General features: G+C 42.9%; 1 protein-coding gene across 2 annotated transcripts in view; it reads right to left on the bottom strand.

The window, feature by feature from the left end:
* Positions 1 to 27179, bottom strand: part of TCP11L2 (t-complex 11 like 2) — a 46335-nt gene that overhangs the window by 5433 nt on the left and 13723 nt on the right. For both annotated transcript variants that reach the window (XM_005680574.3, XM_005680573.3), the window contains exons 2-9: positions 25574 to 25763; positions 22584 to 22719; positions 18009 to 18129; positions 14975 to 15195; positions 12760 to 12896; positions 5508 to 5695; positions 5112 to 5293; positions 2290 to 2462 (exon numbers count right to left, since the gene is read on the bottom strand). In XM_005680574.3, the coding sequence (XP_005680631.1) occupies positions 2290 to 2462; positions 5112 to 5293; positions 5508 to 5695; positions 12760 to 12896; positions 14975 to 15195; positions 18009 to 18129; positions 22584 to 22719; positions 25574 to 25730 (1315 nt within the window). In that variant the 5' untranslated portion in view covers positions 25731 to 25763. The remainder of the gene's footprint in view (positions 1 to 2289; positions 2463 to 5111; positions 5294 to 5507; positions 5696 to 12759; positions 12897 to 14974; positions 15196 to 18008; positions 18130 to 22583; positions 22720 to 25573; positions 25764 to 27179) is intronic.

Raw genomic sequence — 27179 nt, 5'->3', positions numbered from 1 at the left:
TGCTAGTCACGAGAAACAGTCATCACTATGAAGGATTTTAGTGTTTTCCCAGATAAGAGGAGATATGTGAATTGGGCTCATAAAAAGCTCCGGAGAATATCTAACTACGTGAAGACCTACCCTGCCAGTTTTCCCCCCGAGCACAGAGTGCCTCTTTTCTATTCTCCATCCTGAACTCCTTTCAGGGGGTGTTGGAGGTGAGTAGCTGCAGCAGCACATGATTTAATCCTTAGAGAGGTAGATGGCAAGTGCCAATCTGTGATTGACACTTCAGTTCAGTTCAGTCACTCAGTCGTGGCCAACTCTTTATGACCCCATGAATCACAGCACGCCAGGCCTCCCTGTCCATCACCAACTCCCGGAGTTCACGCAGACTCATGTCCATCAAGTCAGTGATGCCATCCAGCCATCTCATCCTCTGTCATCCCCTCAGATATCTATTAAAGGTCATCTCTGGGCCCCACCCCCCATGGTCTGGGGAAATTGCTATGAGCAAAGATGCATCCCATCCTCCTCATGAGACCTGTGCACTAGCGAGGGTCTCCTGGTATGAGGCAGAGATGGCTGACAGCCTGCCCCTCCTCCTCCGAGAAGCACCATGGCCCAAGTGCTGGCTGTACCACCAGAGGTGACAGGCTGTGACACGCTTGTCAGCAGTGATGGTCATGACGGGCAGGGCTCGGCCACAGGCAGCTGAGGTTAGGCTGTGTGTGTGACTGTCCTCCCTGCCACCCCTCGAAGCCCACGTGCTGCACACCAGAGCCCTTCAGTGGCCTGGGTGGCTTAGATTACCAGCATCCCATGTCCCCAGGGATCAGGTTGAAAGACACCCTTTAAGAATCTCAGCTAAATAATAACCAGTGTTTGTGTTCCTAGAGAAGTCAGTGCGGTGCTTTGAAAACTTGCAGATTCCTGCTGGAATGTTTGGATATTCAAATTCCACACTCTTTCCTCCATCTGTCCCTCTCCCACTGCAGCTGACACTTGCTTTGTCTCCCATGTCACCCCATCCTCTTCTTATGGCCACAGCACCCTGATTCTGTCTGGGGAAAACAATTGCTTCCCTGGTTTCAGATCAGGTGTTCAGGTAAAGCTGACTCACTTTGTTTCCAGGAGCTGAACACATGTCTTAGGGTTAAGTTTCTTCCACTCTGGCCACCAAAAATGGGATGTGACCACCAACTGGAGCTAATGGGATTCAATTCTAGGGTCATAGTTTGAGCTAAGAGGGGAGGGAAACTGACTTTTTTTATTTTTGGCTTGATTTAAATATGGAAAGATGCAGGCTGAAGTGGAAGTCATCTTGTTATATTGGGAAGAGACTATTCTAGAGACAGCCATCCCAGAGGAAGGCAGCACTGAGGGACCACAAGAGGGAAACAGTGCCAAGACATCATCTGAACTCTGATTAAGCTGTACCAGCAGCCAATCCCCACCAACTGCTCTTTTCTGTGATATGAGCAAATACAGTCCCTTCCTGCTTAAGCCACCTTGTTGTTTAGTCACTAAGCCATGTTTGACTCTTTGCGACCCCATGGACTGTAGCCTGTCAGGATCCTCTGTCCATGGGATTTCCCAGGCAAGAATACTGGAGTGGATAGCCATTTCCTTCTCCAGGGAATCTCCCAGAACCAGGGATCAAACCCAGGTCTCCTGCTTGACAGGCGGATTCTTTACCACTGAGCCACCTGGGAAGCCACTTTAGAGTTTTAAATTATCTGTCACAGGTAACAGAAAAAAGTCCTGATACATTCTCCATTTCCCCAACTCAGCAACACAATTTGATCCTGAGATATTTATTTTCTTAGCAATCAAGCAGGGAAAAAAAATCCCCCCACTATGCCTCTCAGTTCTATGGGCCTTTTAACTTTTAGTCTTTCTAAGCCTGATCAAGCAAGGGGCCTCAGCTCACACAGGTTAGCTTCCATCAGAGCATGTGTCTACTTTCTGTGAACATACTGCCATCTGGTTTGGATTGCTGTATTGATCTAGGAATTTAAAATGATGGCAGCATGATGTTATTTTCTTCAAAAACCCTATCAGCTGGGTAGTAAGGTAGAAGACCCTGAAACATCCCCCCACTCCACTACATATACACACATAAGCAGCAGTGAGTCCCAAACCTTTGAAAATATTAATGCTTTCTTCATGTTTTCAATAGTTATTCACCAAGAGAAGCAGGTAATCTGTTTAAGACTAAAATTTGACTGATACTTAACATTAGCCAAAGCCAGCGTGGTAAAGCATATTGACATTGAAGCAGAAACCAATAAATATATAAGGACTCACCAATTAAAGACCAGATAGGATTGTCTTCTTCTTCAATGCTTGAGAATTGGCCTACAAGGTTAGCTTGAACCTCAGCATTTAAAGTTGGTAAACCTCTCTCCGTTAGGGTCTTGTTAACCTCAACACAAGTCTGAATGCCGATAGAATTCAGGACTTCCTTCAAGTTAAAGGTCCTACAAAATATGAAACAATAATTCCACCAGGGACAGCTTTTATTCAGCAGGTTTTTGTTTTGTTTAAAAAATATACCAGCTTGTTTCAAATGTCTACCAATTTTCTCTTATACAGACAAAAATTACCCCTATTAGGATGACCTTAGAAAATAGGCAACTCCTCCCAACCACCAAGCTTTATATGCATCAGACTTTTAAATGCTTAAAACCACTCAATTCTGTAGGAAATATGAAAAGCACAGACAGAAAAATGAGGTCCCTAAAAATAAATCTGCAACCCCATTTTCAGGCAGGGCTATCAGAAAAGGATAGAAAATATTTGTTTAATTTACAGAATAAACCGTCTGGCCTGAGTGGATTCAGTCATAGATTTTGTTTTTAATGTGCTTAGAAAATAAGATAGAAACAATTCATTTATCCATGCCTATGCGGGAAACCTTTAACACTAGCCAAAAACAAGAAATAAAGACATTCAGAGGCCAACACCATAAAGACAAATTACCTAAAACTCTTGACCTACCATGATGAAAAATGAGAGACTCTTTCCCACTGTTACTTTCAAGTAGCTGATCAATAGTTCCAAATATATACAGTCCGAAAAGATGTAAAAAGTAGTTAGTGGTGGTTATTTAATAGGTAATGAAAAAGGTATAATAGGAAGCAGCATTTGCTGTGTCCACACTATTGTGAATGATATTGAAAATTGCATCTCGCTATTCAGAAAGGATCTTTAAGACAACTTTGTGCAAAATGGATTAAAGGTAAGAGAAGGGGGGATGGTGGTGAGAGGAATTAGACAAAACAACAAAACAATCAGATAAGCAGAACAACTATGAAGAAGATGACTTAACAAACAACTAAATAGTTATTAAGAGCTAACATTTATCAAGCACTTACCACGTGCCACACACCTGCACTAAATGCTACACACGAGTCATCTTCAGTTCAGTTCAGTCGCTCAGTCTTTTCGACCCCATGAACCATAGCACACTAAGCCTCCCTGTCCATCACCAGCTCCCGGAGTTTACCCAAACTCATGTCCATAGAGTCAGTGATGCCATCCCGCCATCTCATCCTCTGTCATCCCCTTCTCCTCCTGCCCCCAATTCCCTCCCAGCATCAGGGTCTTTTCAAATGTCATCTTAAGTTGCCATAACTCTAAGGTAGGTATCTTTATATCCCTCCTTACAAGTGAGGCCATGAGACTCAGAGCAACTCAGGATCTTATTCAATGGTACATTACAAGTCAGCAGCACAGCTAGGATTTAAACCCTGTTTTGTCTAACCCAAAAGCCTGTCCTTCTAGTAACCATTTTGCTATGTGCTTCATATGAATACTTAGGCAGTACTGGAGGGCTTCCCAGGTGGCTCAGTGGTAAAGAATCTGCCTGCCAATACAAGAAATGCAGAGATGCGGGTTCAGTCCCTGGTTAGGAAGATCTTCTGGAGTAGAAAATGGCAACCGACTCCAGTAATCTTGCCTGGAGAATTCAATGGACAGAGGAGCCTGTTGGGCTATAGTCCATGAGGTTGCAAAGAGTTGGACACGGCTGAGCAGCTAACACTAAGCAGTATCTGGGGACTCATTAAAGGCTTAATAAATTAAAATTCCTGGAAAATAATGGTTACCCAGTGTGGGGAAATGCTAAGAGCAGGTTTCTGCAAAATCAGAGCAGGTTTCTTTTCCTTATAGGTCTTGGGTTCTGGAATGTGAAAGAAAAGAGCCTGGCAGGTTAGCACCAGGATCAGTAGAAAGGGCAGGGACTTGACAGTCAGGCTTGGGCTCAGGCCTTGGCTTGACCTTTTCGTGGAGTACAGCCTAAGGCAAATCCTATTCTCTCTGAGCTTTAGGTCAAAATGAGAACTCTGGATTGCCAGAATCACTGGGGCTAGTTTGGCTTTTAAGATTCTAGGATTTTATCAAGTCATGCATGTGCTCTCTGAATAACAAGCAGGAAGATGGGATGTTGGATGTATTGGGTGTAAAGTCCCTGAAAGCACCTGAGAGGACAGTCAGCAAGAGGAGCTGACATATAGGAGACCCATGGAAACACCTGGTCATTGGCCAGGATTAGAAATTTTCTGACTTGGACAGGATTCCCAATAATGCAAAACTGAAATGAGATTCTAGTATTCAATGATGGTTTGACACTGAGAAATGAATTTGGCAAAGACAAAACTTTCACTGACTTGTAAAACATCTCTGAAGGACAGAGATGTCACTACTTCTGTAGGCTTCACAGAGGCTGGATCTGTGAAGCTGGTAAACATTTCGTTGCAGAACAATGATGGAGTCAGAATAACTGAATCAGAAAGCCTCTCTGATAGACCCTGAGCATGACGAATTTCTAGGTATTGTTTGTTTTTTCCACAACATTGTCAAAGGAGAGCTTGTACACATATCCATCCTAAGTGGAAACACTACACTCACCCTGGCACCTGTTATGGAAAAGACCTCTCCCTACCGGTGAGGGACATCTAAGCCTTCAGAGACATGAAAAGAAACTCTAGGAAAAGAAGGCATGAGCTAAGCTTCTCTAAAGCATGGTCCTGAATACCACATCCAGATTTTCCAAGGTTATTCATGTTCTCTGAAACACATGCAGAGCTGGAATACAAGGGAGAGCAGATAAAAATGCTGGAACTCACTCTTTGTTCATGCCTTCAAGTAGAACAGCTGAAATCCTTTTTAGTCTGACTGCAAGCTCAGGTAGGCCTTCTGTAAGAGCACCCACCATGTTATTGGTGATAAGGGCCAGGCAGGCAATCATTTTCAGTTGATTCAGCTTTTCTGTCAGTTCCTGAAGACGTGCTCCATCTGTCATGAGTGTCTAGCATATTTAAGATGTAAAAATAGAAAGGGAAGCTCAGTACCATCAAAGTGTAAAATCAGCAGTGTTACATCCAAATCCCTATTTTTCATCTGATTCCAGTTACGGTCATTAAACCACATGCAACACAGACAGACCAGCTGATACACTGTTTGAACTTAAGAATTAGAATATTGAAAACTTGAGGGAAGCCAAAGGGGGGGAAAAAACTCACCTCTGGTAATTCTTTTTTCTGATAATCCCACTGTAACAGTTTCAAGTAACTATTATTTAGCACCAATGTAGGGCTCAGGCTTGGCTTGGAGTTGTTTTCGGCTCCAGGGGTTAAAGTAGCCTCAGAAAGAGAAAGTAACTCTTCATGGACAGATTCTTTTATCCACTCTGTAGTTTGATCAAGAGCACCTGCAAGGGAAAAGGCCACACACTTGTCCTACGGCTGATAGACTCCTTCATTTGTGCATTCCACACACGATGAACAGTAAGATGGCCACGGCCCTCAAGGGGCCTACGGTCCAGATGGGCAGACAGTCATGTGAGCTCATGATTACAGCAGAAGACAGTGAGTACTCGAAGGCGCAGTGGGGTAGAGGGAGGAGAGGCTGTCTACGGTGGAGTCTAAGAGGAAGAACTCCATAAGTGACACGAGGCAGATAGAGGGAAGAGCTGTCACTCCAGGCTAGGAGAACAGGCCACAGAGAGAGACGGAATAATGGGAAAGCATGGCAGTTTGGATGCTACAAGCAAATCTGTACTGCTGGTCCATAAAGAGGCGGGGAAGGGAGGAGAGAGTTGCAGCAGATACCATCAGATGGACAGACAGGCCAGCTCACACATGACCTAGAGTCTTGTGCAGAGAAGTTATCTAGATTAAAAGCCGTGGTGATTAAACATTTTGGGTTCCAGACCCCTTGGAGTATCTGATCAGAGGTTTGCTTTTCCCAACATGCTAATATGAATACTTTTTTTTTTTTTTTTACTTCAGACCCAGTTCTAAGGTTTACCCCTAGAAATCAATTGTTCTTTAGACTACTGCTGCTAAGTCACTTCAGTCGTGTCCGACTCTGTGCGACCCCATAGATGGCAGCCCACCAGGCTCCCCCGTCCCTGGGATTCTCCAGGCAAGAACACTGGAGTGGGTTGCCATTTCCTTCTCCAATGTGTGAAAGTGAAAAGTGAAAGTGAAGTCGCTCAGTCGTGTCCGACTCTTGGCGACCCCATGGACTGCAGCCTACCAGGCTCCTCCGTCCATGGGATTTTTCCAGGCAAGAGTACTGGAGTGGGGTGCCATTGACTACATTTCTTATAAAAAATATGCATTTGGTAGAATTTATAAGGAGAAAGCGACTTCACTTTCACTTTTCACTTTCACGCATTGGAGAAGGAAATGGCAACCCACTCCAGTGTTCTTACCTGGAGAATCCCAGGGACAGGGGAGCCTGGTGGGCTGCCATCTATGGGGTCGCACAGAGTCGGACACAATTGAAGTGACTTAGCAGTAGCAGCAGAATTTATAAGGTGTCAATTGCTTACAAATGCAGACTGAAAACAGGTGCAGATTTAAAAAAAAAAAACAAACCCAGAGAATGAAATAAAGAATAGTCACCCTGAAATTCACCAGACCCAGCCCTTAAACAGGGATAATTTATGAGCAGCTCCATTTGCTATACTAAAGCAATACCACCCCCAGAATTTCACAACTTTACTTCTCTTCAGTTGGCAAATGTTGTGCTTGGTTTTCCCAGTTTTGTTTATAAAGAAGTAAAAGACTTGCAGTCTTTAAAAGGGATCCAACAGAGAGTAAGAGTGGAAACCATCAGGGGTATAATTACAATGTGGCAGTAATAAGCATTTATATACAAGTGTAATCATTTACAACTGACATATTTAAAAGCCCATTTAGTTATCTCAAACAAAAGCAACAGTGTAGCACAGAGGTTCTCAATCCTGGGTGATGGTAGAATCACCTTGGGAATTTACAGAAAAAAAAAAAAAAAAAGATTTTGGGTGTCAGCTCTTGGAGATTTTGATTTAATCAGCCTGAGATGGGCTCAGGCATCTGTGTTTAAACACTCCAGGTGATCCTTATATGTAACCAGGCGTGAGTACAATTGGTAAAGCAGAAAGAGCAAGAGTTTAGAGGGAAACAAAGATTTTCTCTAAGGGATCTGCTAAGATTTCAGGGGCTTCCCAGGTGGCTCAGTGGTAAAGAAAATCCACCTGCCAATGCAGGAGCAGCAGGAGACATGGGTTCGATCTCTGAGTCGAGAAGATCCCCTGGAGGAAGAAACGGCAACCCACTCTAGTATTCTTGCTGGCATAATCCCATGGACAGAAGAGCCTTGCGGGCCCCAAAGAGTTGGACACAGCTAAGCACACACACGCACGCTGCTGAGATTTCACTCCCACAAGCAAGAATATTGACTGCTCTGAGCGGCTCCAAGAGCAAGGTCAACCCTCGGAGGCACTGGTACTTGGTTTTCCATGTGAAAAAAAGCCTCTCCACTAATTTCTTCAAAGGCAACTGAGCACCAACCATACACTAAATACTGTACCTTGCTTTGGAAACTAATCAAACATTTTCCCAGTGGTACTTGTCACTTAGCAGGTTCTCAAAAAGCTTTTGCTCTCTATATATGGTATGAGACCTGGCAGGTTTCCTTTTTAACTCCCTATCTCTGGAGTTAACCATGGGCTTAAGGACTGACTCAAATAGTCTCCTTCAGATTGGCAAATTGATTTGATCCCTGACACCTGAAGATATCATTCCCTTTTACTGATATACACAGTGCATGCAAATCAAACTAAAAGATATAAGGTGTTTTTTGCAAACTTTCAGAAAGCAAGAGGAGGGAACACTTCCTACTGTACATATTAGGCCAGCTCTGTGTATGTGAGCGTGTGTTCAGATGCTCAGTCATGTCCAACTCTTTTGAAATTCCAGAATATTGAAAATAGGGGTTATCTAAAGGTTTGGACAATGCCAGGGACTCCCATTCATGTATTCTGCACCATTCTCCTGGTTCACTGTATGGTGCCTGTTCAGAATTGCAAAGACCGAGAGCTAGCCTGGCCCCTATTTTCAATATTCTGGAAAATATTCACACCCAATATTCCAGTTTTCAGTTAGAAGAATCTAGTCTGCTTATCCGTGACATCGACTCTTTTATGCCTGGCTATACCTCACCTTCCCTTTTATTGGCACTGATTTTGAGAAATCATTTCCTTCACTCCATGCTTTTTGCGGATTTAATTAGAGGCCACATGACCAGGACCAGGCAACCTCCCTACCCAGGGGTTGGCCTGGCTGAGTCATATGCCCATCAGACTCTTTCCTGGGACTCTGATGATTACAGCGTTCAAGGATGGTCCGTGTTGAAGTGCACATTAACCATCTGAGGATGCAGCTGGGAAATTCCCCTTGTTTTTTCCTCTCCAGATTCCTGATGCCATCCTGATTTCTGGCCTTGTGCAGTCTCAGGAAATTTTAGCTTTTCTGTGAACTGCCCTCTCCTTCCATTCACTTCCTTTTCTGCTAAATCAGCCAGTGAGTTTCTGTTCCCTCTGATATAACTCAACTGATACAACACAAAATTGAAAAATCCAAAGAAAGGAATGAAGGCAGCAGCTTGGTTTACTCCTGGCTTGGCCAGGGGAGACCTGGTTTCCAGTCCCAGCTTTGCTGTTTCTCAGCTGTGTGCCTCTGTCTTTGGACAGGTTGCTGCTGAGTATCAGCTTGCTCATCTCTACAATGTTCCATAAATATTTCCAGAATGCCTTGGGTGCCAGGTAAAGACAATCATAATGCAATTTCATTTATTTTTTGAAAAATATTTATGTCCCATGAGGATTTCTGAATCACATGAAATGAAGTTCCTAAGAACATTTTATCAGATATAAGAGATGATCTAAATAAAACCTTTTCTTTCCGAGTATCTGAAAAATTACTTGTGGCCTAGGGGTTATGTGCTATTCTTTCCACAGATAATTTAGTTGTTGGATTTAATGTCGTTATTTTGCTGACATTTAAGACACATACCCAATCACTGCGTAAGGCTTTCTTCAGTGTATTTTAAATAGGGAGATGACATAAAATCTCTCTGTTGGCAAAATACAATCTTTTGGGGAGTCAACTAGGAAACCCAGAGTACTTCTAAATATTGATTTTCCAAATAATTATTTACAAAAATCATGTACACAAATAAATCCAACACTTTTGTACTTCTGTGCAGTACTGTAAGACTTTTATTTTGATAGCAGGGCACAGTGGCCGACTTTTGGCAGCGTGACTTGAGGATATAATTAACAGCTGACATACACTCTGCTTCCTGGACTCCTGATTTCTCTGGGAACATATTTAGAGCTGGGCAATAATGACCTATTTGCACAGCTGGATTCATTCTATTCTTAAATCTCTGGAAATATCCAAGTCAATGTGAAAGGTACAAGTGAAATACAAGTGACTAAGTCTGGATTTCAAGGAGAGAAACAAATCATTTGAGATGAACAAAACTGTAGTTCAACCCTACATTAAGGGTTTTGTTCAAGATTACAGGCCCATCTTGACTCAAGACATGGAGACATTTGTACACATGTATATGAACACACAGGGACACAAATGAAACCAACCAGTGAGTCTAAGGAAAATGCTGCTAAGAATATGGTTATCATATTAATAGTTCAGGTTTCAGATCCAGGGTTGATGTAGGGTTCTATTTCCCATAATCCCTCTCTGGCTTTGAAGTCAAAACAATGTAACCCCAAAGTCAAGAGAATTTTTGTTGCAGGATCCTTAGACATCATCTAGTCATATCTGCCACTCAATGCTAGAACTATCTCTGCAAATACTCCCAAGGCAGTTGGTATACTGTTTGGAGAGAGTCAGTTTTGCATAGTGGTTGAATGCATACACTTCGGGGCAGAGACACGCCTGAGTTATCTAGGCTCTTCCACCCACTAGCAATCTCTTACTTTAACCTCAATTTCTTCCTTTATAAACAGTAGGTGATAACAGTCTTATAGGGTGATTTGTGAAGCTTGAATGAGCTAATAAAAGTAAGGTGTTTGGCACATAATAAGGTCTTGGCACACAGTAAGTGTGCAAACAAAATGTTAGCTAGCATGGGCTACTATGAGTGACAGGAAGTCCATTCCGAAGTTAAAAGAGCAGCTGCAGCTGCTAGGAAGGTCTAAACTGGCTGTTGGCTACTTCCCTCCCATGGGTCCTAGTCTGCTCTTCAGAACTTAACCAAAGCCCTGAATCACTAACCACAGGGCAGGCAGTGCTCATGGCCCACCTGAGTCTCCCTGGTACTAGGCACTATGGGCCCAGCTTCACTGACTGTTCCTCATGTCACCCTCCATGCCCCTGCCCTCTTCCCTGGACAGGCTCCAGTCTGCTGAAATCCCTCTAAAGGAGGCATGTGTTTGGCTCTGTATACATAAGGCTATCATATTGACCATCTTGACAGAAGAGCACAGTCCACGAGGGGGAAGGTGGCATGGGGGGATCACCTAACCCAGACTTAGACTGTGGTTGCAACTGAAGCCCAGATGCTGCTGTCAAGGGTTTGCTAATAAGGGAACCAGTGAGCTAGCCTCTTGCCAACTGTCCAACATCTGGGATCTCGGTTTCCTCACCTGTGGAATGAAGGGAGAACAGTACCTCCCCCACTGAGGAACTGTGAGGATTCAGTGAGGTCATACTTCCTCCTCTCCACTTCTGGCCTGGTTTTAATGTCCACTAGTCCACTGAAACTGCTCCCATCACAGTTACCAAGGAGCCTCATACGGTCTCATACCACAGTCAAGCCTTGGTCTTCATCTTTCTTGACCACTTAGCGCTTGTCACAGCTGATCACTGAACACTTTCTCTTCACTTGTTTTGCAGGACACCACCCTCTCCTGTCTTTCTTCCCCTCTCTGGCTACACAGTCTCTGTTGTTGGATCTTTCTTCTCTTCTTAAGCTCTAGATGTGCAAAAGTCCCAGGTCAGGCCCACTCAGTATCTACACTCACTGTCTAGGTAATTTCATCCAGGGTCACCCTGGGATAAGAGCATGGAGTGGACAGGAGTGTGGAGTCAGACTTCTGGGGTGAGTCTCAGCTCTACAACTCTCAAGTTGTATTATGGTACAAGTTATTGAGCCTCTCTCTGTCTCAGTTTCCTCATCCATAAATAGGAAGTAATTTCCTAAAGTTTTTATAAAGATTAAATCAGTTAAAACAGGTAAAGTGTTTAGAATATGGTAAGCATTCTATATGCGTCAGCTACTATCCAGTTCCATGGCTTTAGATGTACACTCCCAGTGCTCACCATTCCCCCAAACTCCAATCTCATTCCTAAATCCCTTCCGGTATCTTCATATTGATGTCAAACAAGATCTCAAAGTTCACAGGTCCAAAACTGAACTCTGACTTCATCCCATCTCCCACCCTCCTTTCCTGGGTCTCTCCCATCTCACTAATAGGCATCACTATTCATCGAGTTGCTTAGAGTCATCTTCCACTCTCATTTTCCCCTCATCCAACTTGCAGCAAATCTTGTTACTCCATTTTCAAAATACAACCAGAACCTGATCTCTTCTCACTACCTTCTACCACCACCATTTGGACCATCCGCCATCTGTGATACCACCTAATTGGTGTCCCTGTTTCCCTTCTTGCTCCCATATGATTTATTCTCTACCCAGGAGCCAGAGTATGTTTTAAAAATAAAAAGCAGATGCTGCATCCCTGTTCAAGCTCTCCAATGACTCCCCATCACATTTGGACTGAAATCCAAATTCCTCTTATTTCCTAACAAGGCTCTATAGGACCTGCCTTGGTCTACTTCTTGGCCTCAACTGTAACCACTCTTTCCTGCCTGCTCTACTCCAGCCATTTGTGCAAAACACAAGCAAGTTTCTACTGCAAGGCCTTTGTACTTGCAGCTCTCTCTGGCTGGAATGTTCTTCCCTCACATCTTCACATGGCCCTTCCTCATTCCTTTGCAAACTCTGCTCAAATGTTACTTCTCTGAGAGGCCTCTCAGTCCACCTCACCTAAAAAAAATAACCTCTTACCCTCACTCCTGCCCCTTTACTGTCTGTTTCTTTATCCTACTTTTATTCATAGCACTAAATAACACATCTGACCACATATGCTTTTCTGTCATGCCTACTCGGCCATCTCCTTGGGAGCTGCAACTTTATTTTTTGTTCATATCTACAGCACCCAAGATGTATCTGGGACACAGCAGATGGTTAATAAATGTTTCTTTCTTTTTTTTTTTTAATGCATAGAGAGTAGTGCTTAGCACAGTCCTGGGGTCAAAGTTAACAGCTGTAAGTTTGTGATATTAATTTTAGAAGTCAAAAAAATGTTGAACAGAAATGCCAAAAGTCTTTAGTAATACTATTTAAGATATCAAAAACCAAAATGCCGTATTTCACCCCATTTCAATATATATCCACACATAGTTTACTTACTTGGAGTTTCTTCTAAAATTTCTTGGAACTTGGTTCTCTCATAATCTACCAACTGGCGTTGAAGATGTGGTCTGAGACTCCGAATTGTAAAATTCACCATGTCCATTTTCATGAGGTCCAGGACATGAAATATTTGTCTAAAAATTTCAGAGTTAAAATAGTTACACAGGTAATCAAGAAAATCATCTGAAATTCATTATTTATTTTACAGGCTGGAAAAGATAAACATCTCTGAAATGGTTTTGAAATTCCAATCACTGACAAGGACACGTTTCATAAAAGGCATTACACATGCATTCCAAATGTATTCTTCCAGAGATCTCAAGAGTATTTGCTTTAGCAAATATACTTCCAACTGATTCATTACATTCAGCCATAGACTGACAGACACTAAGAAGTATAAACAATGAGTCTTAACAATGAGATAAAAAAAGATTCAAGAAGGAATTTTCATTTGAAAGTCCCTGAAATTTTAAGGAGTCTGAATATAGATACCCTGTTTCTATTCCTAAGGAAATAAGAAAAAAAAGAAAAAAGAAAAGGACAGGGCAGTGAAGCACCGGGGAAAACACTGCATTTCAGAGTTGGGCAGCCCTGTGTTCAATTAGAGCTTCACAACTGACCAGCTCTGTGGCCAGAAACAGGTTACTCAATCTCTCTGAGCCTTAGTTTCCTCACCTGTGAAAGAAAGGGACAAGATCAACCTTGAAGAGATGTTGTGAAGAGTCAATGAGATAGCATATTAGAAATGCAGGGACAGTACCAACCACTAAGTGCTCAATATATGAGCAAGATGAATGCCACAGATTTGATTATCACACATAGGTAATAAGATCATTCAAAGCAAGGATTCCACAGCTGAAGCATCTCAACCTGCCAAAGCTGAGCACAACTCTTAAGGATATTTACAACCCATTTTACAGATGAAGAAAGTGTGACTTGAGAAATTGTCAACTTTCCCAAAGTCGGAAAACAAGGAACTTGCTATATGCAAACCAGTTTCCTCCCCTTCCCTTTCCAATACTATTACATGAAATTTAATTCTCTATGTGGCTGTATTCACACACACACACACAAAAGGGGTTGGGGAGAAGAATTTGTCTCAGTGGCAAAAAAGTACTGTAGACTCCTCTTTCCTCTGGGATCACAGCCAAACTAGAGTCTTTATGATCTTACTGTATACCTCACTTCCTTAGGGAAGCTGCAGCAGAGTTAGCTAACCAACCACCAAAGGTCCATTTCCCTTTCTGCAGTGTGGATGTGTGGCTGGGAAATGTGATTCCACACAGCAATCACATTGCCTAGACCCACTTCAATCTATGTGGGACCACAGGACTAGGCACAGTCAGTGGAATATGTCACTTCTGGGGCGAGGTGGTTAAACATTTAATAGGCCTTCCTCAGGGCTTCCCGGGTGGCTCAGTGGGTTCAATCCTTGGATTGGGAAGATCACCTAGAGAAGGGAATGGCTACCCACTCCAGTAATCTTGCCTGGAAAATCCCATGGACAGAAGAGCCTGGTGGGCTACAGTTCATGGGGTCACAGAAGAGTCCGACACCGCTGAGCGACTAAACAGCAGCAGCATGCCTTCCTCATGATCTCTTCCCCATTCACCAGCTGAATGTAAAGGACTCCAAAGACCTGGGTGGAGCCAAGGAGAGAAGGAGCCTGGGTCCCTGACTGGCGCTTGGAAGGCTGCCTGACCAAGAATCCCTGACTCAGACTGTGGCGTGAATGAGAAACAAACTTTTAGTGGTTAACTCACTAAGAATTCAAGGTTTACATGTCAAAGCAGCTCCAATACCCTACCTAATCAAAGCTTCCCGTATCCTTGACGAGATTAGGTGCCTCTGCTGGGGTCCCTATTAATCCTCTCTACTTCCCCTCCCACAGAGCTTTATCACAACTGTAATTCCTTGTTCAGGGTTGTCTCCTCATTAAATTGTAAATTCCCTGGGGTCAGAGATCATATCTGCTCCTTTCATCACTGCATCTGTAGGGCCCAGCACTGCCAACTAACACCCTTGTTTGCTCATTCTATGTGAAAGTTCCACGCACACAATAAATGACTGACCCCTTGCTTAGTCAGTTTTTCTCCTAGGGTTAAGGGTTCCTTTGGGAGACCAGTTACTATTCTGTGCCCCTCAATTCCCACATTTCCCTTCTGAATGCACTCATAGGTACCTTAAGAAAATGCAAGCAGCCAGCACTAACCTCAGCACCTCCACGATGTTGCTGGTAGCCTTCAACTCTCGGATGTCATCATCTCGCACAGGGGCGCACAGCTTTCCCATGGTACTGATGACGTAGTTGGCCAGGCCTTGGATGTCGACAGCACTGTGCTCAGCCTGCTGCCTAATGAGGTCTGTGTCTAAAACTTCACAAATCTGGTTGCGAAGCCTGTTGCCACCAGGAGTCAGGAAAGAGAGGAGAATCTGCACAGGGAGAATGAACAGCATCATTACATGAAGAAAGGCTGTCATTTTTTAAAATTCAGTGTCTAGATGGCCAAGCTCCCTGCCCTCAGTATTTGAATGCCCTGGATATCATAGAAGTTTGCCCCGACTCGGTGGTAGATCAGAGAAGCATGACAGGGTCCTATCCTAAAAAGAAAGCTCTATCTTCTGTGCCGGGAGCCAGCACGAGGAGTCCCGTCCATGGCAAAGGTCAGGAGGTTAAGGGGTCTGACAGGCAAAGGCGAGTCGGGCCTTAAGGGAGCCTCGCTGAATTTTCTTGAACATCTACCCCCCAAAACCAGAGTCTGCCTGCTTTATTGTACTGCGCTTTCCACTCTTTTGACATAACAGGGGGCTATTCCCCACCACCTTTCTCTGGAAAAAGTTAACTTAGAGCTCCAATTGACAGTCTCCTGCAAATAAAAGGAGTGTTTCAGCTCAAACCCCTTTGATGGCTCTCTAACTTGCCTGACAGGTTTAACTATACTTGTGATTGTTTACGGCCCCCAACTTCGAGAGGCATGAAGCTTAAAGCATCTTAAAGATATAGAGCCTTTCCTAAAAAGCTAAAAATTATACTGGTGATGGGTTTCACTGTTGAGTCAATGACTGCTGCCAGACCTCCATATTCTTCATCTTTTAGGCACCTGGAGGATATTAATCAATGTAATTGGGATATAGAAAAAGGAATATAGTAATTTTGATGTTAGCAACACTAGGCTTTTGAGTTAGTAAACTTTCTCTTTGTTATAAATCACTGTACTCCTCTTTCTTTGTTATAAATCGTTGTGTCTTTGCTATGTAAGAATGTGACCTTAATTAGTGCTTTCTGAGAGTGGCACCAGACTTTGGGAAGAACAACACTTTTAAGGGCAAATAAGTTTTTTGGTTGACAGACCCTTATCAGAAAAGGGCCGTAAAATGTTAATTGGCCTCCTGGCCAGAAGATGATGTAAATCACCTAAGACTTGTGTATACAGCTAGGCATGCAGAGAGAAAGCCTGGTCTCGATAAGAGTCAGGGCTGCTGATGCTGCATAATTTTGTATTATCCATTGATCTCTATGTACAACCAAAAGTATAAAAGGCTTTCCCAAACAATAAAGGATGAGCCAGTCACTGGAAAGACTGGTTTCCCCCGTGTGGTCTTTTCTCCTTCTCTTCTTTTCTGGCTGAATTCCCATGTGGGGCGTGTAGGCTCACCATGTCTACTTACTTGCCCTGGCTTCTAAGACCCACATGAGAGGGAGCCCAAGGCGGGTTACCCTCCACTATTCAAGCGGGCGCCAGTGCCCTACGTAGATGGTGCAAACCTCTTGTCTCGAGGTTTTATTAGCTCTCTGTGTAAACCAAGTTATTCAGCCTCTTTTCTCCACTAATTTTCCTACTATACTATTCTTCCCTAATCTCTCTTTACATTTCTAAATAAGTAAGTTTTTCTTTGCTGATTCCGTCCACCCTTCGAATTACCCTGGATCCACTGGGGCTGGACCCCGGCACTTCTGAATGAAAGCCTTCCCTTCCCTCCTGTGGGAAGTTACTAACACCATCATAATGAAAATAACTGGTAAGGCAGCAATAGTATTGAAAGAACTTTAAAAAGTTTACAGAGAAATCATGCAAAGAAAGAAAAAGTTGCAGATCAGGGATCCAAAAGAACCTTTTAAAGAAGGGCAAATAGTAACACCCCTACGCGCCTCATTAGTATAATACAGTATATTTACACGTGAAATATATATTATCGGCTTCCCAGATGGCACTAGTGGTGAAGAACCCTCCTGACAATGCAGGAGATGTAAGAGACAGGGATTCGATCCCTGAGTTGGAAAGATCCCTAGAGGGAGGCATGGCAACCCACTTCTGTATTCTTGCCTGGATAATCTCAAGGACAGAGGAGCCTGGTGGGTTACAGTCCATAAGGTTGTAAAGAGTTGGACACAACTAAAGCAACTTAGCATGCATGCATGCACATTATATACTATGGGAGCAACCTATTCATGACACAGTAGACACTGTACTTATACACACAGCACGTGGTTAGGAGCATGATCTCTGAGCAGGAGTGCCTCAGTTCAAATACCTTCTGCCCCTCAAAGCTGTGTGACCTTGGATGAGTCAGGGAACTCAGTTTCTTTATATAAAATAGTAACAGGCATAACTACCTCATAGCATTATGGTAAGGAATAAATGAATACTCTAGTGCTTAGCACAGAGCAAGTGTCTTGTGAAATGTTAGCCATGACTGTCATCTGATTTAATTCTTGCAACTACTCAGGAGACTTCGGCTTCCCTTGCATCTCTGATGGTAAAGACTCTGCCTGCAAGGCAAGAAACCTGAGTTTGATCCCTAGGTTGGGAAGATCCCCTGGAGAAGGGAAAGGCTATCCACTCCAGTATTCTGGCCTAGAAAATTCCATGGGCTGTATAGTTCACGGGGTCTCAAAGAGTTGGACATGACTGAGCGACTTTCACTTCACTCACTCAGGAGGCTGAGACTTAGGAGAAAGCAGAAGCAGATCACTAAAGCAGACCTATCTAATCTGGGCTCTGTGCTCTGAAGCACCATAGCCGCCGCCTACCAGCTAAGCATGGGCCTGTGTTCCTGTCACTGCCCTCTTCCCCCGTCTCCATCCTCCTCTCAGAGATGCAAGCAAAAACTCTTCCAGTGATTGAACTGGCTCAGTGTTTCAAAAGAAGCCTCCAATACTCTTTAGAGAACAGAAAAACAGCCTCGGTGGCGGGGGTGGGGGAAGGGCAGAGGATTACTAATGAATACAAACAACATCAACTTGCCTCTCTGATTTCTTCAAACAGTTTGATGGCGTGTTCATACTCGGGAGGCTCTGCATTCAGTTCTGATTCCAAGACATCCCAGAAGGCCTGATGGACAATGTGCCTCACTCGACCGGCCAAGCTATGGGAATGAAATGAATCACTTTTTTTTACATAAGCACTATTTTTCCTAATTATAAAAGAAATAGGCACATTGTAGAAATCTTAGGAAATGCAGAAAAACAGAGTATAAAAACTGCTCATAATTCTATTATTAATCTTTTGACATATTTGACATATTTCAATGAATGGTCTCAATACAATTTTTATAGTAGTGGTCTGTACAATAGTATATACTTATTTCATTTAATATTCTGTCTTAAGTGTCTCCCCTAAATTTTTTAAGTGCTTCCTTCCTATAGCTTTCAACAAGCTCATAAAATTCTGTCCTAGGACTTCCCTGGTGGCACAGTGGATAAGAATCTGCCTGTCAGTGTAGCAGACACAGGTTTGATCCCTGGTCTGGGAAGATTCCACATGCCATGGAGCAACTAAGCCTGGAGCCACAGCTACTGAACTTGTGTGCACAACTACTGAAGCCCGCATCTAGAGCCTACGCTCCGCAACAAGAGAAGCCACAGCAATGAGAAGCCCATGCCCTGCAACCAGAGAAAGCCCATGTAAAAACAACACCTGGTGCAGCCAGAAATAAAAATAAAGAAAATTCCATCCCAAGGAGATACCTTATTTCACCCATCCACCACTCCTCCCCCCTTTTTTTTTTTAATATTTTGGCCACACTGCACAGCATGTGGGATGTTAATTCCCAGACCAGGGATCAAACCTGTGACCCCTGCATTGGCAGCAGAATCTCAACCACCAGACCACCAGGGAAGTTCCCACAGCTAGTCTTCTACACAGATCTTCAGATCTGGTCTAGGTGTTTAGGATGAGGTGGCCACGTTGTTCTTTCCTTTATAGCGGATGTTTCGTGGCATGGAACAGAACAGATTGGCCCCAAGGAGACATGCATTTGAATGCCTGCCAGCTCCAGCTTAGATGTCCCATTTAAAGTTGGCCAGACCACACTGCTGAAATAGGAACCTTCCTAGGAAAGCCTCACAATAGAATAGGTGGCCACCTTGCTTTATCCTGTCAATGTCAATGTCCCAAAATAGGTGGTGTTAAAATACACATCCCCACTGAACTCCTATACCATTTTGAAACTGCTTTTAGAAAAGCACATATTTCCCTGAACTGTAATCACTTGAAATTTCTATCCCTCACAGGGCTGTGCGCCTCTCTCAGATAGAGGCCACTTCTTCTAGGTACCTGCCACCACACCTAGCATAGTGCTTGGTATTTACTGAAGGTTTACTGAATGCATGGTGAATGAATTGATAATTTGACAGTTGAGCATATCACTTAAATTTTTCTTTTTAAAGCTCAAATAGCTAAAATATACAATATGTTAGAAATAAAAACTAGCTTTCTGAGAAGCGTGACTTAAAACTGTTTTTGTAACTGCAAATACTATACTCTACTCAGCCACTTTAAATGTTAAAACTTAGTCTAGTTGCCTGAGTAGATTTATTCAACATAAATGCCATTCCCAATGTCTGCAATGCTTTCAAGCAATCACAGAACAATTAGAAAGGCACACATTGCAGGAATGGATTTTTGCTCTTGACTTTACAAGCCGCAGGTACTTGGCTTGAATGCACCAAGCATGAATGAGCTAAAACAACTTTATAGCTCCTGGAAGGATGTCTGAGTTTAAGTTTTCCAAACTTCTTAGATTTCTAATTTGGGGTGGGTAGTGATGAGATCAGTCAAATCATTTATAAGTATTCCTACCCAGTATCAGAAATCTGACTTATTTTACCAAGTGTTTCTCCCCAAGAAAATACTTGGTAAAATATGAGAGTCAGCCATTTTTTAAACAGTAAAGGAGACAGTGCTTTGAGAGCAATTGCCTGTCTCCTCATTTGTCACAAGTAATAAAGGATGATGCTTTGATGAAAAAAAAATAGTAACAACTTAGCCACTGTGGAGAATCATCTGAAAGGTCAACAGCTAATGCTATGCTATTTCACTTTTAAGCAAAGGTAATGTGTCCGAATCCTGTGTGCTGTTTCTCTTGCTCACATTTTCTAGCCATGGCAGAAAATGAAGAAAAGGGGAATTCCTATCTTCCACAGTATCAAAATACCCATGTGCAAGGCACTTACATGCCCAGGAGCATGCATTCAGAGTGAGTATTGTGGAGAATGTGAGGCTCAGATACAGTTTCAGCAGAGCCAAGTCAAACCCCAAGGTCTGATTCTGAAGGGCCCTCATTCAGTCTGTATTTGCAACTTATGAATTTAAAGCACAAATATTCCCAATTTGTCTTTTGCTGCACTTCAAAAATCATACTCATTTTAAATTTAAAAATTCATTTTTATTAGTCAATAAATGTTTATTCAAAATTCAACATGTGGTAGGCCCTGTTTCAGGCACTGGGGTGTTTCAAAAAGAGTGTGCTCTCAAAAAGCTTATATGTTGGCAGAAACAGAAAGACAAAAAACACATTGACAGTGAGTAAGACAATTTCAGAGCCATGAAGAAGACAATGCAGTCCACAGTGATGAAGAGGGTGCCCATTCGATGGGGCGGTAGAAGGAAGCTTTTCTAAGACACGAATGGGGAAAAGAAAGCAGCTGGTAAAGACCTATGGGAAAACATTAAAAAAGAAGGAAGACGGAAAAAATCCTCGGGATAGGATCAAGCTGGTGTGCCGCAGGATCACAAAGGAAGCCAGTGTGGCTGAAGCAAGCAGGAGGGAAGGAATAAGAGGCACGGTTGGTGAAGAAGGGCCTTGCTAGTCATACTATAGAGTTGGAATATTCATTCTAAGTGTGATAGAACCACTGAAGGTTTTTAAGCAATATCAGGGTTTAATCTGATTTACCCTTTAGAAAGATAACTGTGGCTGACTGTGTATGTGGAGGATGGACTTCCAGGAGCTAAGCATGAAGACTGGACAATCAGCTAGGATAGAAAGAGTCCAGGTCAGAGACGATGGTGACCTAGCCTGGGGGTAGAGCAGCAGAGCTGATAAAAAGGATCGTAGTGAAATGTGGTCACTGTAGAAAACCAAACAGATACACCTACTTTGGCCAGTAATCTTAAAAAGTATTCATGATTATTATGAACAACATCCCCAGGAGGAGGACTATGATCCATAATTTTAAAAAGGAAAACTACTATATTTACTCTTTTCCTGCTTTAAAACAAAAACTTGCTGAATGGAATCAAATATTATATGTTGTCTTCGCTGATAGAGAGAATGCCTCCTGATTTATAAATGGCACTGTGAGCTTTCAGATTCAGTGTTGTTATCCATGGGCCAATTTTGCCTCTAAAACTTATTCACCTGCTGTCATGGCTTCAAGCCTTTTCTTCTCTTTGTCCCAGGGGACTTGTGAACCACCAAAACTGGAAAGACTGAGGTGGGGTATAAGGACATGGCTCTAACTAGAGATCCCTTGGGCATGATGTTAACCGGGGGTCCCTATGCTGTCATGATTCCTACCTCCCATCTAGGCTTCTAGACAGACGCATCATTCTGGCAGCTCAGCTGCATTCATTTGTCTTTTACAATCTGAATATCAGTTTTTAATAAGTCAGGCTGAAAACATTTCTTGAGCATGTACAATGTGTCAGGCACTCTGCTGGGCAATAAGGACAGAGCAAACAATATAGACATAGTTTCTCCATTAACAGGGCTTTGGGTCCAGCGGAAAAGACAGACATCAAACCTAAAATTATAAGACACCTTAACAATTATAAGACACCTTAACAGAGGGAGAGGGGGCTATAGGAGTCTTCAGAAGGTGATTTCATGTAGTCTAGTGGGCTCAGGAATGTCAGGAAAAGCTCCGCTCAGGAAGTGACATATAAACTGAATTCTAAAACTCTATGAGTGACATATTCCCTAGAAGAATGGTTTTGAAAACAAATAAAAGACCTTGTTAGAGAACTAAATATAGTAAGTCCCCTATATATGAATGAGTTCCATTCTGAGAGAACATTTGTAAGTCCAATTTGTTCGCATGGCAGCCCGCTCCAGTATGCTTGCCTGGAGAATCCCATGGACAGAGGAGCCTGGTGGGCTACAGTCCATGAGACTGCAAAGAGTCAGACATGACTGAAGCGACTTAGCATGCCTGTACCAACAAAGTTAGACTAGGTACCCAACTCACACAATTGGCTGTAGAGTACTATATTGTAATAGTTTTATAATATTTTTCACACAAGTAATACACAAAAAATAAGTACACACAAAAAATAAAACATTTTTAGTCTTACAGTATTGTACCTTTAAAATACAGTAGTACAGTCCAACAGCTGGCATACAGGGGCACACTCGAATCTTTGAAAGTTTGCAACTTGACGGTTCATATGTAGGGGCTTACTGTACTGTTAACTCCCAGTAGACATTATATGAGACTGTCCAGGAATCAGTGCGAATATTTGTGTTTGCAGGACACACACATACACACACACAGAGCCTGCAGCACAGTTCGTGCACAACAGACGCCTCCAGGTTACCTGCTCTCAGGGAGGGCATCCTGTTTCAGTTGAAAGTTCTCATTTACAGCTATCTCGTGAGCAAGAGTCATGTTTGACAAATTCCTTGCTGCAGCCATCACTTCGTCAAATGTCACAACCCTGGGAGGGCTCGTTGCTGAAAAGAAAACAAAGGAATTGTGGAAGAGGATTGCCAACTAGTGACACGTTCTGATGCACACAAGGTTTAAGCTACTCCAGCGTATTATTTCCAAGGTTTTACAAGTAAGAAGAATGTATACTAAAGCAGGTAGATTCCCATGCTTGATACTTACGGCTTCAAAAATTTTTAAATTCCTTTGATAGCTTCAGTTACTGTATTGATAATAAACTGTCAAATGTTTCTTAGAAATTTTTTATTAATATAGGCTACTACAAGTTACTTTTAAAAATTAAATCACTTCATTTTTCAGCACATACTACTATCTGCATCTATTACATGTACTCTACAGGAAATTGATGACTACTTTTTATACTGTAATTTATAACATTAATTTAAGCTGGCTCACTATGAACTAACTGATTTTTTAAAACTATGCAGTATAGTATAATTATAAGTTTTGCTAATTGGTGGTTACCATTTGACCTCACTGAAGCATAACTTAACCTGCTCGAAGGACTGTCCTGAAGTAATTAAACAAGATAATTTAAGTAAGAAACGTGGCAAAAATTCCATAAATGCAGATAATTAAAATAAATCTGATAAGTTGATCATCTACTTCTCAGTAGGAAATAGGGAGTAAAGAATTATTTCAATTATTTGAAAAATATTATTCAAAAATTATTCTAGTAAGTCATGTCTTTTTGAAATCATTCCTGGAACTCTCAGCTTCTGTTAATTAAAAACCACTGCCTTAAATAATGCTGACTGTCACCAGTGCTTTGCTATCTAAAATAATTTCAGAAATGAGAAGCAGACAAGGAGATGGTGGAGAAGAGGGAGATGGAAGAGGAAGAAGAGGAGGAGGAAGGAATGGAAGGAATGGTGGTACACAATTAGTAAAATCCTTTTTCAGGACGCCCAGGTGCCCTGCTGGAGACGTCAACCCCATATATAGTATAAAGAATGAGAGAAAGCACTGAAAGCTGGGTGGCTGCTAACAAATTCTTTTGCCAATTCTCTTTCCCATCAACATTCTCCTTGAAAATGTCTGTACCCTTTAGTCCAGGAACCTAATTAAATACAAAGGAATTCTTCAAAAGGCTTTATGCACTACAATGTTCATAAGGCACTATTTGTAAAGCGAAAAAAAAAAAAAAAGGAAATGAACTAAATGCCCAATGATAAACAGAAGTTCAATAAACTGATGTTATATTCACTTGATAAAGTAATAAGTAGTCATAAAAATGTTTAAAAAAACATTATCATGAGTAAATGTTTTAGTTAAAATAGTAGGCAAAAAGAGTACATGTGCACATGTATGTCTATGTGAAAAATGAAAATACGACAAAGCACTGTCACAGCTGTCGTCTTTGGGTGACGTTACAGGCAATATTTTCTTTTCTATCTACTTTTCCATGTTTTAAAAAATGAGAATGTACTAACTTAAATACAGATGAACAAGCTTTTTCCAAAGAGGGCATTTGATCATATTAATGTTAGTTGCTTCTCTCTGCATTTGCACTGACAACTTAAGGGGTTATATTTTCTATATAAAATGTCAATTAAAAAGCTAAAAAAAATAAATAAAAGACAAATACACTGCTTTGCACATCTCTAGCATCCACACACAAAAAAGGAAAAAGATGTCTCCATGGCCATCTTTTAACTCTCACATCCCTAGTGTAGTAATTCTCCTCATGGGCACCCCTTTTCTCGGGTGATTTGCACAACAGTTTTTGAAATCAGCAGGAAACCCATTAGATTCACTTCCTGCCTGACCCTTGAGTTGAGGCAAGTTTCCTTCCACGTAAATCAGAAAGGACTGATTTGAATTCTGCCTTGAATGTGACTCAAAAAAAGATCTCGAGGAGTAGTTTTCCACCAAGTGAGAGAGAAGACAGGGTGGGGTTGGAAGATCTGATTTACAGTCAAACCAAAGATCAGAGACTGTGATGAAAATAGAAACAGACAGACTGTAAACTTCAGTTCAGTTCAGTTGCTCAGTCCTATCTGACTCTGAGACCCTATGGCCTCATAGGGAAGCATGCCAGGCTTCCCTGTCCATCATCAACTCCCGGAGCTTACTCAAACTCATGTCTATCGAGTCAGTGATGCCATCCAACCATCTCATCCTCTGTCATCCACTTCTCCTGCTGCCTTCAATATTGCCCAGCATCAGGGTCTTTTCCAATGAGTCTGTTCTTCACATTAGATAGCCAAAGTATTGGAGTTTCAGTTTTAGCATCAGCCTTTCCAATGAATACACAGGACTGATTTCCTTTAGGATTGACTGGTTTGATCTCCTTGCAGTTCAAGGGACTCTCAAGTCTTCTCCAACATCACAGTTCAAAATCATCAATTCTTTGGTACTCATCATTCTTTGTGGTCCAGCTCTCACATCCATACATGACTACTGAAAAACACCATAGCTTTGACTAGACGGACCTTTGTTGGCAAAGTAATGTCTCTGCTTTTTAATATTCAGTGGCTATTTATTGCTGAGAGTGTGTACAAGACAGCTGGGGTGCCCTTCCAGTGACATTCCAGTATGTCTAGAAAGGAGGGGAAGTCAGGACTTTGCTCTCACACAAACATGCATCTAGGGACTTCCCTGGTGGTCCAGTGGGTAAGACTCCACGTTCCCAACGCAGGGGGCGTGGGTTCGATCCCTGGTCAGGGAAATAGATCCCACATGCCACAACTAAGAGTTTGCATGCTGCAACTAAAAATAGGGCTTGCAGGCTGCAACTGAGACCTGGCCCAGCCAGATAAATAAATATTTTTTTAAATATTGATTAAAAGATAAAACAAACATGTGTGTCTAGAACCATGCCCAGCACCCCCCAGGCTCTGCTCCCTGTTGGCTTACAGGCAGGAGAGCTGGATTTGCTGGAGGAGTCGCTTGTGAAGCTCTGCCTGGAGCACTCGTAGTCACTGAGAGAAGCCATGCTCTCGGAAAACCGGGAAGAGTCAGAATCGCTTGGCTGGTCCTCGCCCACACACTGCTTCTCACCATTGAAGGGCATTTTGTGTTGCGGGAGTGTGGGTAGAGACAGCACCTGCACAGACAAACAGACCCTGTGTCAACCTTGCACGGTGCTTCCACCAGTGGTGCTCGTGCCTCCTCCAGCATAGACAGCCACGTCCTCTGTGACACAACACCGGAAAGGCCCCCAGCAGATTACCTCCTTCCTCCCGTGGCACCCAGGCCAGCCTGTCACTAGGCCTGCAAGACTGCCTTCAGAAAGGGACTCCAGAGGCACAGGTATGAGCTCCCATGGGACATACTCAGTGTGAACATGGAGCAGCTCCCAGCAAAAACAGATCCTCTAAAAACAATGTACAGAGCACATGCTCTCTCCTCAGAGGGCTGCTGAAGCGTGGGAGGGTAAGAGTTAAGAGTGTGGGGCTCCAGGTTAGAAGCTGGTTCTGCCTTTTGCCAGGTGACCTTGGAGAAGTCACTCAACTTCCTCCCTCCGGAGTAAAGCTGGGCTGACAGACTCACCTCATGGGGTTGGTTGAAGATGAAACAGGATTCATCTTATTAAAGTGCTCAGCACAGCATTCACATGTTAGCTATTACTATTCCTCTTTGTTTTACATAAAATATTTTTGAAATCAGTCTCTTTAGTTGTCTGTGAGCCTCCTAGAGAAAGAGGAGCTACTAAGTAACAGCTCTGGCTGGCAAGTGTATAGGTTTTCCTCATCCATTTTGCCACAAACTGCCACACTATAAAGCACAAGGCCCAATCTTTGGTTTGTACTTGATAATTTACCAAGTACCCACAGCCACCCAATGAACAAGCAGGCACAAAGATGCTGGTTCACAGGCTGGGGGAGAACAGGCTCTGGGAGACTTGCTGTGCCACAAAGCCAGTCTCTGGACTCAACATCCAGGGCTGTTTCTGGGACATCAGATTGCTTCCCAGGGAAGGGCGGGGCAGTGGGCCCAGTCACTCCCTGGAAAGGAGACCTGGGGTATGCAGGATGCTCAGGCCAGAACTCAGGATCCTCAGCCACGCCTGTGAAGGAGCTGGCCCTGATACATGAGTGTGGTGCTAGCTGACACTAAGAGGAAACCCAGGCCTGAGGAGAGAGGCACCTCAAATCCTGAATAGATGGTAATGACAGTAAGAGTGCATCGAGTGTCTTTAAACCTGAACCAGAAATGAGGTTCTCTGAGCTTTTAAAACTGTCGGAATATGAAACCACAACTACCCATAGAATGCCTGGAAATACCTGAAGTTCCTTCAATCAGTCAGTTCAGTCGCTCAGCTGTGTCCAACTGTTTGCGACCCTATGAATAGCACCACGCCAGGCCTCCCTGTCCACCAACTCCTGGAGTTTACTCAAACTCATGTCCATCAAGTCCATGATGCCATCCAGCCATCTTATCCTCTGTCAGCCCCTTCTCCTCCTGCCCCCAATCCCTTCCAGCATCAGAGTCTTTTCCAATGAGTCAACTCTTCGCATGA

This window comes from Capra hircus, chromosome 5 (assembly GCF_001704415.2).
Source record: "Capra hircus breed San Clemente chromosome 5, ASM170441v1, whole genome shotgun sequence".
NCBI classification, from domain to species: domain Eukaryota; kingdom Metazoa; phylum Chordata; class Mammalia; order Artiodactyla; family Bovidae; genus Capra; species Capra hircus.
This window is presented reverse-complemented; position numbering and strand designations above follow the sequence as displayed.